Source organism: Syngnathus acus, chromosome 4 (genome assembly GCF_901709675.1).
Source record: "Syngnathus acus chromosome 4, fSynAcu1.2, whole genome shotgun sequence".
In the NCBI taxonomy this organism is placed as follows: Eukaryota; Metazoa; Chordata; class Actinopteri; order Syngnathiformes; family Syngnathidae; genus Syngnathus; species Syngnathus acus.
Genome location: NC_051090.1, coordinates 8,652,951 through 8,665,813, shown reverse-complemented (window position 1 = coordinate 8,665,813; position 12,863 = coordinate 8,652,951). Strand labels below are relative to the sequence as shown.

The following is a 12,863-nucleotide window of genomic DNA, read 5'->3' as shown; positions in this document are numbered from 1 at the left end:
AAATGTGTCAGATTATTAAATTGTCAAATTTTTAATCCCTCCACCTATTGATCCATTTTGTCAACCACTTAAATCAGGCGAGTTGGAGCATCCCTGTGTGACTCTCCCATCGACCACTAGAGGGACCATAAATTCCAGTACTGCACAACATAAGCACTCATACGATTCAGTTTTTGCTTTTTATTCCACGTGGTGGAATAGCAATAGCAATAATACGTCACAATATCAATTTAAGCAAAGAAGGGAAACACATTAAACCTATAACTATCCAATTTACTTTCATAATATTTCATTGAAACAGATGTGTTCAATTGTTTCATGTGAAGGGAAAAAAATAATTCTTTAAAAACTCAGATTCAAAAGCAGAAATGTAAATTTATTTTTAACAATCATCTGAATATTGTGTGCTATGGCTAACATTTCAAAATATTTAAGAGGACTTGAGAATACATTCTGCATGGAATGACTAGTTAGGAATTAAATTTCCAAATGATGTTTCAAAGAAAGAAAGTAAAATCACTGTTATTAAAAAAAACATATTTACACACAGCTTAATGTCATAAAAGCATTACCTTAGTAATTTTCAGCAAATTTAACAGAATTGATACTTCTACAACAAATTTATTTAACATGATGAGGAAAAAGACATTTTGTCCCAACCCTATTACTACTTCAGTATGAACAAAGAAAGAAGCGAGCATTATTATTAACACCTTACCTAGGAATAACAGAATCCCATTGGGACTCAAGTTTGACAAAACGGTGATTTTAAATCCTACACACCCTTGTGTTTTTTGTTTTTTTTGTGATATAAAACGAAACATGACTGTGCTAAATTTTTTCCATCATTAATAGGACCCAAGTCTATATACAGTATAACTCAAGTGAAAAGAAATACACTATTTTTCAGAGTGAGAGTAAGAATAAACAACTGAGACAATGTCGTTGCAAAAGTGTGTATGCAAACCCTCTTGCGTGGTCTGATGCTCATTTAACATGAATTCAATCATGATTCGTTAATTCGGAACACAGCTACATCCCCAGTTATAAGAAACTTCACCAATGGACTATATACAGCGGGGGTTGGTCTCCTCATATAATCAATAAGAAAGTAATTCCAGGATTAAAGCCAATGAAACATTGTTTCTGTTCATTTTTTACTGTCTTATATCTGCTGGCCTGAGCTGTCGCTCACCTTCTGCCAGAAATATCTGCAGGGCCCTGTAAAGCAGGTGGACACCTAGCTCACGCTTTTTCTTCAGCTGCCAATTTGAAACCACACCGTAAAAATCCCCGCGCTTCAGGTTTGTGAGCATCTTCAACCCTGTGACATGAATAGGAGCAAAAGAAGGGGGTTGACACACCAGATTTGATGACTAACTGCTTGATGGGGTATGATTTGCATATGACATGACAGTAACTTGAACTAGGCATCAGCAAGGGCATTTTGCAGGCAAAATATCACGGAGATGTCAATTACAGTATGTCATGCATTAAAAAGAAAGCAGTTTCTTCTTTTACTTACCCATGGCCTCTACCATGCAGGCCTCTCTTGTGTAGGCCTCCACTGGAATGACGTTCTGGAAACAATGCAGTGAGATGACCCCCTGCTTGGCGTTCCATATTTGAAGTATTTGCTGGACTTTGGGGCACAGTTTCTGTCGCAGTTGAAAGAAACAATTCAATATTTGATGAGTCGAAGTGACTTCCGCATATGATGCATTTCAGATTGAAATTATTCCATATTTAATTATACACATGAAATTAATTGTTACCTTTGAGGTCTTATCGCCTTTGTAGTAGTCCAAGGCCTCATAGAGATGACTGTAGGGGCGCGAGCGTTTTCCTTTGCCGACATAAAAAATGGCATTGACAAATGTTTGAAAACAATCCTGTAGGGTCATGCCGTGACTCCGGAATGGAAGATTTTGTGTGACTCTGATGGGGGTGGGAAGAAAAAAAACACAAAGCACGGACCAGTTCATACAAGTACATTTATAATCTATTTTATACAGTTCATGTCATGCAAAACAGCTTGCAAACATTTGTAGTTGTAGAAGAGATTTTAAAACCTAAATCACCTTGGGTCAAGCAGCAGGTAGTTAAAGCTGGACTTGATATTGCCCTCTCTCCACTTTCTGTTCTGATCTGGTTGATCAAATTGTTGGCACAAGGCTTGTTCGTTATCATGACAGTCAGGCATCTTGAAAGTCCGCAGGGCTAAATTAAGTTCTGCGCTATAACCTAAATGTGCTGCACATAGACAGAAGGGGGGAAAAAAACAAGATTATTAGGCCAGGTTAAATAGAATAAAGTGATTATTTAGTGATTATATAGAGTGTTTATAAGTCTGACAAAACTGTTACCTGTTTGTGGCTGTTCTTCTTGATCTTGTTGCTGTGATGGTTTAGAGTTCGACTCCTGCAACAGTCGGCAAAGCCTGTGAATGTAGACTGGCCTGGTTCGACGACTTATGGGGCCCGGACTCACCCCCATCTCGATGAGCCTCCGTCTGAGCTCCTTATCCGTCAGTCCTTCGACCAATCTACTCGAACCCTTGTTGGCCTTCTTGTCATTGGGGCTTTCTGGTGGCTTCTGGTTTTCTTTGCAGTCTTGTAAATTTGTCTGCATGGAGCGCCAGTCATAGAGGATGGTCTCTTCACTGCTAGTGGTACTCAAGTTGGAGCTGCGTGAGGTATTAGCCGTAGGTGGAATGTGGGCCTCAATCAGTTTGTGACCCTGCTCCGTATCAGTGTAAAGGTACTCCACTGGTTCATCTGCGCTTTCAATGTGTGGACGTCCCCCGGGAGTGTAAGACAGGTTGGCCAGGTGCTGTGACCTGCGGTGAATTGAGAGCAGACTCATGTTGTATCTGGGAGTGCATCCGGTTCCTGGAGTACATGGAAGTTCTGCATTTTCTCTTGACTTCCTTGGAGAAAAATAGCTAGAGCTGGATGATGACGAGACAGATCCTGCATGACAGCTAGTGTCCTCCGTGAACCAGACATCCTCCTGTTGTCGGCAAGGTACTTCAGAAATATCATTTGCTGTATTTGTTGCCTCATCTGGACTTGTCACATCATCTGTCAAAAAATCCCTACCTTCGACAAGCCCAACCTCTCCTTCTTGAAGGGCCTGGACAACCTCTGCGAGATTTCTTTCATAGCAATCCACTGACGATTCATGATTTTCTTCTAAGAGAAAAGTGTCACAAAGAGTCTGTGACTCAACAAATGTGCCATTAGTGTTTTTGGGAAGGCTGAGGGTATCAGCCTGGCTCAAGCTCGCACATGAACCTGCTCTGCTGCTGGACTGAGTGTCTGAGTACCCTCTGGGCAAGGAGTCGGATCTTGTGCTATTCTCTGAATTGGACGATATGAAGCATGGAGTACGTGGTGAACTATAGTTGTTTTCCTGCGATCTGGGAGTTGTGCGCCGAGTTCGCACAGGTTTAGGAAAAATATCCTCAAATAGGCAAGAAGTGGAAAAGAAGCTCTCAGGGGGTCTGCTCTCTCTAAGTGAGCAGCGACTCTGCCTCGACTGCGTTCGGCCTGTTACAAATGGACTTGGTGTAAATGGTGCTTTGCTTCCAGATGCATCATCTGACTGAATGTCATCCAACGGGTCGTTCGCCTGGCTTGAAGTAAGTACAGCAGGATCGATGCAAGCCTTAACCACACTCGTGATTACATGATTATCCCCAATCAAGCTACGTTTATCAACTTGGGGTTCATGTTGAATTTGTGGGACATCTCCTTCGGGGTATTTGGTAGTTTGTTCAGATAGAGATAGCTGGTTAGGTTGTACGGCAATATCCAGTGCACTGGTGTAATGGTCACTCTCACAACTACTATAACTGCTGCTGCCTCCACTGCTACTGCTGGGCCCACTTGGATTTGCTGTCTGTTCTTCTTTAGCACCTAAAGCACCATTTACACCCTCATCGCCCTTCTTATCATCATCTTCTGAACTACAGTGACTGATGACTGTTTTCTCCAACTCTTCGCTTGTGCTTTCACTACTTTCCCGACAGAAAACAATGACATGGTCTGGTGAGGTGACATCTATGCCTTGCTGCGGAAGAAGTGTAGCCAAACGTTCCGAATCCAGGAAACCAGAATACTCAGAAAGGTTGAAAGATGTGCTGCCATTACCCGGTGTACCGTCAACAGCCGTCATTTTTATCGGAGATTGAGGGCTGAAAACGGGAAAATATTCATCGACATCACAGAAGCTGACGCTTTTACGGTTCGCTCGTCTGGACAGAAATGTGGGAGGCGTGTTGAGTTTAGCAGTAGTAATTTGTCCATCTCTAATTTGTACATCTCCCTCTGACGAAAGCACATCAGTAGCAGCAAACAAATCTTTCTCCTTTGGAAATGGTATTGCGGGTTCCACTGTAGATATCCGAGTGCTTGATAAAAGGGAGGCACCTTCAGATTCCCAGTGTGAGAATGTGCTGGAGTTCGGATGATGTTGCATTTCAGCGTCGCCATCAAAAAGTTTGTTATACGTGATTGCTTTACAAACTGTCCTTCCATTTATGTTTGAGCGGTTAAAAAATGATGACCGTCTTGTGCTGCTTAAAGGGGCTTCACCAAGATCGCTTATTAGAGACGATTGAGAAGTGAAGCTGGAGCCAGATTCAGGATAGCCAGATGTGTCTGTGTGGTCGGAATAAACCGCTATGGAGAGATATAAGATGGAAAGGATAAATATCAAAGCAGAGCGCTGACTTGCAATTAAAATTGAAATTGGTAGATGAGTGCAAATATCTACCAATTTCCATTTTAATCGCAAGTTATGCCACTTTAAATGTACAATGTGTATTATTTAGTGATATCTAGTGGTGAACTAATAGAATGCAATGACCTCAATTCAAAGCTTGTGCATTTAGAAACATGCGTACTATGGCGTCATACAACGCAAAAATAAATACAATGTAAATACCCTCTAAAAAAATATAATCTAGCAATTTCCAGTCACTAACATACATGCTAAATTGGGATGATGATACCTAATGTAATATTCTGCAATGTGAATAAACTGCATTTTTGTAAGCCTCCTTTTCCAAAAACATTCTCTTACCGTATTTGAATTGAGGCAGGTCGTCCTCTTCCGTGCCCACAGAACTGGACAGGTAGTCCTCTAAAAGCTGAGCACATCTTCCATTTTCCTCTAGTTCTGCAAGGCGCATCGGTGTATTTCCTTCCTGCATGAATGAAGAAGTGCTTTATGATAAACTCATTGTACATTCTGTGGCCAAATCTACAGGCAGTAGACCTTACGTTATCTTTTACGTTGGGGTTCCCACCATTCTTCAAAAGCAACTTCAGATTTTGATAGCATCCCCAAATTGCAGCGACGTGAAGAGGAGTTAGGCCGTCAGATGATCTATGAGGAAAAAAAAAAAAAAAATAATTGATGGTCCATGTATTGTGCAATTCACATTAGTTCTTGTCTTGTGGCTATTGGCTGCCTTCTGATTTGGCTCAAACCTGTAATTTAATTACTAACATATATATTGTGTACACTATTATTCAACTTGATAGTGTTCAGACATTAAAAATCCAATTGTTACATCCAGCAATTTTTAAATGTCTGTAAAATATTGCCATATATTATCTGCATTCCTTATTAGAAATATTTGTCAAATTCACAGTTTCTCTGTCCAATGAAATTATTTTCTTGTTGTCCATAAAACTAAGTATGTTCAAAGATCACAAAAGTCTGGTTCCAACATACAAGCTGTGCGGCACTCACTTAACATTTGGGTCAGCACCGTGTTGCAGGAGCAGTTTTAAGCATCGCATGTTCTTTTCAGTTTCTTTTCCAACAGCCAAATGTATGGCGGCCACCCCCTTACTCCCCACAAGGTCAGGGATTGCACCCTGGTATAGAAGTAGCTGCACAGATCTGTAGAAGAAGAGACACTTTGTCATACTTCATCAGAAAGGACGCAACTCAACCGAACAAAACAATCAAAAGAACCTTAAATGATGCCTTATTGTGATTCCGTTCTTACCGAAAAATATTCCACATCTTGTCTTGGGCTTATTTTTTTCTTGATTTGTTCTTTTGTTTTGTGTTGCAGACAGGATGATAGCAGTCAATTTATTTTTTAGACATGCACACTGTAGCAGTATTGCCAACACAATACATTTTTAATGGGATCAGTATGTGACTTACCAACATGCCTCTTAACCGTATTATACGTCAAACAACGTGCAATTTGACGAAGGCCACGAAAGCGTAACAATTAGCAATCTGACGTACAAATTATTTGTGCAAGCAAACTCCAGCCTCGGTTCACTGGGTGGGAAGGACGGGCATTGCGTAAACAAAGAAGCCATGCATACATCACCTTGGTTCTCCATTGTTCACTGCTGCACACAGTTGACTTTCCAGGCTCTTCTTTTTCCGATCCATGGCCAGATTCGTTTAACGCATGAATCTATTCTCGGTTATTAACATTTCACGGAGGGATTGTTTACATTTTTGCAGCAACATAAACCATAAAGTTTCGTCCGGCGGGCACGATTCGTGCAAAATGCACAACAGTGGACGGCTTAAGCATTCAATGCGCGTCGATTACATAATTAAATGCAAGATTATTTTACACCTTAGAAGTTGATATCATGACAACATAATTGCTTCATTTTTTTCCCGAAACAAACGAAATTCCCTCCAAGGACAAAGAACCCTCCCTTTTGATGACGAGCGCGGATGTCCCGTTCTATCTACCAACGTTTAGGCGCATTACCGCCACCTCCCGGACTGGAGTATTAAACCGTTGAAAGGGCAAAAACAACAAAACAAACCAACTTTTTACTGTTCACACACACACACACACACACACACACACACACACACACACTGAAATGAAATATTCTACTCTCTGATGTTTTTTTTATTTTAATTGACTGATTAATAATTTGTAGAGTTCCCCTTCAACTAATTTTGAAATTATGACACACCTCAGTAGGCCCCAAAACTGTGGAGACATAATTGAAGTCCTGCGATGTTCATTTTTCAGGTATTTCTGATATCCACTTAGTTTATTTCCCTTTTGTGCCTGAATGGATGGATATGATCAATAGTCAACAAATTCTCACAAAAAAATTACAACATTGCTTTAAAATAAATAACATTGTATTGTATAATATTGTAAATATTGTATTGAGCACAATGGCTTCAGGCCACAAGAAAACATCTAATTTGAATGTACAACAAACAATTATTTCAATGATCAAGGTCAATAAATACACATTGAAAACGAAGTTGTAATGATATTTTCCACTCTCAACAGTAGCCCATCCATACTTTCGTTAGAACAACAAGTGATGTCAGACATGATTATGACGATGTGACAGAGGAAATAATTAGGCCAATGAGGAGAAGTAGCAAGCTAGGGTAGACGAATCCAGCATGGTTCGAATGGTTGAGTTTGCAGTTGTCGTAAGGTGGCAGACAAGCTGCATAAGCCATTACATGGGCAATGTAGCTCTGTTCTTGGACCCCATGAAAGAGATGGGACATTGGACCTTTGGCATATATAGCCACATCCTCAATACCATGGGTCTCTGAATCCAGCGGGACTGTGGCCTGTTGACGGTACTCCTTATCCGCTGAAGTTTGAGAAAGGAAAAGTGGATTAGATTAAGTGTCCTCCGGACGTTTCTGAAGAACATTGAATTTGAATGCGTACAGTACATTGGAATGATGGCATAACATGGTCGACTGATAATTCAAGTACGAAAGACTATCTGTCTTTTGCAGATTTGAATTTAATTGAGAGTTTAAGGAGGAATGGTGCATCGAGTACCTCTCATTCTGTATGTACACATTTGAGCACCCACATATCACACATAATGTTCAGTTGAATAGGTTGCCCAGTTGACTGAGTCAGATTTTATGTAAATTGATACAACATCATAATTATTCTAGAGTTTTCTTCGCTGGTGTGCTATGATATTTTTGTCATTTAAATTGGGTGTCATGGCGCAATAAAGTTTGGGAAAGACTGCACTAACATCCAGGGCTCCACATGTTATACCACAAGATGGAGCTACTATATTACTTTGGCTCTGCAAACAGCCCACTTACTTGAAACAGTTTCATTTACATCTGGACGAGTTCCATTGAAAAACTGGTATCCTGGACCATTTGCATATCCTGCCAAGGTGAAGCGCTTGTGGTCCTCAGCAATGGTCCTGGAAACTCCTGTAGATCATGATAAAATTAGCATCAGAAAGTGATTCTTGACTCAACTCCTGCACAGTGTAAAAGCATCACCTAAAATAGAGTTTCCTCTGGCTGAATTTCCACCAATTGTGAAGACATGTGAGTGGTCTGCAGTGGCTATTGTCAGGGTGTCCAGCTCGCTTGTGAGTTCAGCAGCTCGCCCAATGGCTCGATCAAACTCAATAGCCTCTGTGAGAGATCTTATGGCCCTCCCGGCATGATGGCCGTGGTCTATTCTCCCCCTTGAATTTCAAAAACAAAACACTCTAAGGTCACAGATGTGCGTCACTCAAATTAACTCATCCCTGTTACACATGATCTCAAAAAAACCTTATTGAAATTGTTTTTCTGTTTTTACTGAGTTTAAGCTTGACTGGTTCGCATAACAGGCCTTCAAGTCAAGTTATATGATGGTATTTACTTTCTTGAAAACATCAACAACAACAAAATAAAATAAATGGTCAGTTTTTCAAACGCTTTCTCAAACTACAAGTTCACTAAGGTCAAACGTGTCATATATTATATTGATCTTTATATGTATTTTGTGCTTCTATCTGATATCAAACAATGATACTTATCTTCCACGAAAAGAAAATATCCTTTTGGGTTTTTGCTAAGAATCCTAATGGCTTTTTCTGTCATCTCAGTTAGGGATGGGTCACTTAACGGATTGCGCTCTATCTCATAGCGACAGTCCTTGGGCTCAAAAAGACCTAAAAGACAATGAGAATAAGACTAGTTATTATGAGGATGACAAGTTTGAACTGATTAATAAATGAATCATCAACAAAAGTGCACAATGCAAGCCTGATGCCATACTTACCAATAAGGAAGTCTGTGTTTTTAGGATCGACAGCATCAAACTGTTTTTTGTTCCAAACATATTTAGCCTTCTGTTGGTCATGAAAAGAACACAAATAAAGCCATTATAGAAGATGAGGATTGTCTGGTAAGTTATGCTAAAAATGTTTCATTGTATTTGACGCTGCACAGATTATTCCACACAAGCACGCACGCTTGTAAAATGGTCCCTTTACCTTTTTATTCTTCATCCACTCATCAATAAGATTTGTTCCATCATTTCGATCTCCTAGGACTTTGGGATATTCTGGGTCTTGCATGGTCCTTGGAAGCATGTACTCTCGACCACCGCCAAGTATGACCTAGATAAGGCACGTTAGCAGTTTCAGCAGCAATATTGTTTGATTGAAGTACTAAATGACAGTAAATGAACCGTAGTGGTAAATAATATACGTTCTCTGCTTTAAAACTTACATTTATCTCAACATTGTGAACAAGCTGGTATGCAATGTCTCGACAGCCATTTGCAACAGCCTCAGAGGAGAGATCCGAGTCAGCGTACCAACCACGGTTGGCAGTGTGAGCATAGTTTGCACCTGGAGATGCATGCTGAACTCGGGTTGTAGTGACGATCCCAACTGATTTCCCTGAAGCAAAAAAATTTATAGTCATATCAATAATGTAGTAGATCAGGGGTGTCAAACTCTTTTTTTTCGCGGGCCGCATTGTAGTCATAGTTACTTTCGGAGGGCCATTATGACTGTCAACCCAAATAAATGTATGAGCACCTCATATTATATACAGTATAAGCTACAAAACAAACCGACAAATGTCTCGTTTTCAAATCAGACTAGTAAAAACTGGTCAAATTAAAAAAAAAAAAGATATTTGTAAAAGTGAAGACAATTTGCAATTCTAGTAATGACACACGAATTTGATGCACAATTTGTCTTCGCGGGCCACATATAATGATGTGGCGGGCCGTATCTGGCCCCCGGGCCTTGAGTTTGATCCTCGTGTAGTAGATGATCATATCAATACAAAATACCGAATTTTTCTGTGCAGAGTTTTGTCATGGACACACCATTCTGTCTGGTATGAAGAGATACATTTAGCATTACAATTACAATATTATTAAAGATAGCAGTCAACTGAGATGGAATTACTGTATTGTGACGATAGATAGTCACCATTGTACAACCCAAATTATCACGGCATCAAGTTTATGTTGAACACAAGAAAAAAAATTAACCCCCCCAAAACGTTTTGCACATTTAAAATTGTAAACAGCTATATCAGCAAAAGTATTTCCTGTGCAAGCAAGACCTCACAAAATGCAAATGACTGAATGAGAGTGATAAATTTAATTCTACGGTATATCTGTATATACTATGTGCATGTGTGTGCAATTTTGGGTGGTAAGATGACTCAAACGATCTGACGTGTGACCCCCCCGTGCAGCAATTATTCTCTTGCGTCCTCTGAATACAGGGTAATTATCTTGGAATCATTTTCCGTCTGCTGTCCTATAAAAACTGAAATACAGCCACACAATAAATGTGACATGGTCTCCTTCGTCTTCTCTTGCTTTTATAGTTTGCTGATGTGGAGCACGGTAAATGTGAGAAAAAGTACTGTACTGTACTTCTTATGGTTAAAAGCAATAAAACAGAACAAAACTCCTTAAACCAATCAGATTCAAAATTCAACCCAGATGCGAAAAAAAAAAAAAGTTAAAAATGTATGTCCTCTGCTCGGTTAGCAAAGCAAGTAAAGTCTGTACAACGTGATTAAAATTTTACACAAACAAATACATTTAATGTTAATCATCATTCAACATATTCATAGTTATGTGGTATTATTATATGCATATTTATTATAGACTGCTCCAAATGATCATGTGGGACACTTCTGGGCTGTTAATATTACATATTTGTTTATATTATTATTATATTACTTTCTGTGAGGCGATTTGGAGTAGGTGACTAACAATAATTAGCAAAAACCAAATAGTACCTTCTTTCTTGGCCCGATACAGCACAGATGTGACTTCATTCCCATAGGTGGCACTGCAGTTGTACCTTGGAGTGGCAGCAGTGACTCCCAGGGTGCCATAATTGGCTTTTACTCCACAAAGGTATGCAGTGGCTGTTCCAGCACTATCTGGCATTTGTTGGTCTATGTTGTATGTCTGCAAGGACAAGCACAACAACAAACTCATTTTTTGTCATGGTGCTTAGGGTTATACATATATGGTCCTAATGTTCAGCATCTTGTATTTGTAACCCGAGTTATGATGAGTCTACTGACCTTAGAAAATGCCACATGAGGGAAGGTATCCATGACCAAACTGGTCTCTTCTCCAGAGTGTCCTGCCATTTGGCCTTTGAGAATGCGAGCAGCAGTAACTGTTGTTACTCCCATACCTGGAAACGGGTGGGAATCCTGAATTAGATAACATCGACAACCACACTACAAGACTGCCGTTTCACTTTATGAACACCGCAAAATTCCCATGTTAGTTATTATGGACAAGGGATATAGTTCTGTATTGTTGGCCTTGTTGGATTTATTCTCCATATTGTTTTCAAGAATATGATTTTCATAGGACGATCAAATGTTATCCACAACAGGCAACGACAAATAAAAAAAAAAGCAAAACCGAAAAAATCCAAATAGTGGTTCTCAGCATGTACTTTTGAATTTGATGTTGTAAATGCACAGATTTGAAATGATAAGAAATGTAGATTACTGATCTTTGCTCAAAGAATAAACAGATGAAGATGAGCAATAAAAGTTATTGTACAATATGATTAGACAGGAAGGGGAATTAGGAGAAGAAAATGAACCTTTAATTGCCCCTTCATGAAGACATAAAAGGACAGACATTTTATAGATATTGCCACAATAATACTATCCATCCCTCCATCCATACTCCAATGTTTCTGTTCTCTACAAGGCCATTAGAAAATGTGTGTTATCGAAGACCTTTGCTGAAGAACAAGTCATAAGTCACCTCTCTCTGCCATAATACCCTAATATAATTTGATCACTTCATTTGAGATCTGTACTACCATAGTGATTAAACTTTCACTTCCATGGCTCACTTACCTTACTAATTCAAATAGGCTGTTTAATTAGGGAGATAATGTCGTCTCTCAACTCACCGTCCCCCAGGAAGAGGATGGTGTTCTTGGCTTGGTGGAGATTAGGCTGAATGTTGAGAGCAGTGTGAAGGGCTTCCTTCCCTTTGTGATTCCAGTAACTAGCATGGAGCTCTTCCTCTTTATGGACGAAAGAAACAATGAGTGAGTACCATCCAGAAGTCAATTTGGACTATTCCGATAATTAAAGAGAATGAAAAATAATTTGCTGTCAACATTTTACTGTTCAGGTCCATATGTATTCCCAGAAGTCCAAATAAATAACTATAATGAGCAATTATGAAATGAGTGATAAATGTTTACCGTAAACAGAGTCAGTCCCCTGGATTGAAATGAAAACCAGTAATCCGCACGAAACCAACAAATACAACCCAGCCATGTCTTTGGAAATAATGCACAAGGGAAAACACACCTTGGTCTTTTTATAACCACACTTAAGGAACAAAGGGCACATACGTATCTTTTACAACAGGCAGAAAAGAAGGAAGAACATATGGGACTGGAGTAGGGGCGCTAAATCAGTAGGTTTCTTGGCCTTTCATTGTTTATTCTTTACAAGGCTTCTAGTAAACATGACCCGAAACATGGAAAAAGCATGCAACAAATGTTTCCAATATATGATATGTGTAATCGCCACGTGCAAATATGATCACT

General features: G+C 39.6%; 2 protein-coding genes across 2 annotated transcripts; both read right to left on the bottom strand.

Moving 5' to 3' along the window:
• Positions 1-20: 20 nt before the first annotated feature.
• ankle1 (ankyrin repeat and LEM domain containing 1) lies at positions 21-6,722 on the bottom strand. The gene is made up of 9 exons (XM_037249093.1): positions 6,365-6,722; positions 5,764-5,916; positions 5,289-5,394; positions 5,089-5,212; positions 2,367-4,685; positions 2,082-2,253; positions 1,776-1,938; positions 1,526-1,658; positions 21-1,324 (listed from the first exon to the last, which is right to left on the bottom strand). Exons 1-9 carry the CDS (start codon positions 6,427-6,429, stop codon positions 1,158-1,160), a joined length of 3,402 nt encoding a protein of 1,133 aa, XP_037104988.1. The 5' UTR covers positions 6,430-6,722; the 3' UTR covers positions 21-1,157.
• A 177-nt stretch (positions 6,723-6,899) lies between these two features.
• On the bottom strand, positions 6,900-12,593 carry LOC119122165 (alkaline phosphatase-like). Its single transcript, XM_037250374.1, has 11 exons — positions 12,513-12,593; positions 12,213-12,329; positions 11,356-11,471; positions 11,062-11,236; positions 9,520-9,692; positions 9,282-9,407; positions 9,068-9,137; positions 8,823-8,957; positions 8,296-8,487; positions 8,107-8,223; positions 6,900-7,628 (listed from the first exon to the last, which is right to left on the bottom strand). The coding sequence occupies exons 1-11, from the start codon at positions 12,586-12,588 to the stop codon at positions 7,357-7,359; spliced, it is 1,569 nt and encodes a 522-aa protein (XP_037106269.1). The 5' UTR covers positions 12,589-12,593; the 3' UTR covers positions 6,900-7,356.
• Between the last annotated feature and the right edge of the window lie 270 nt (positions 12,594-12,863).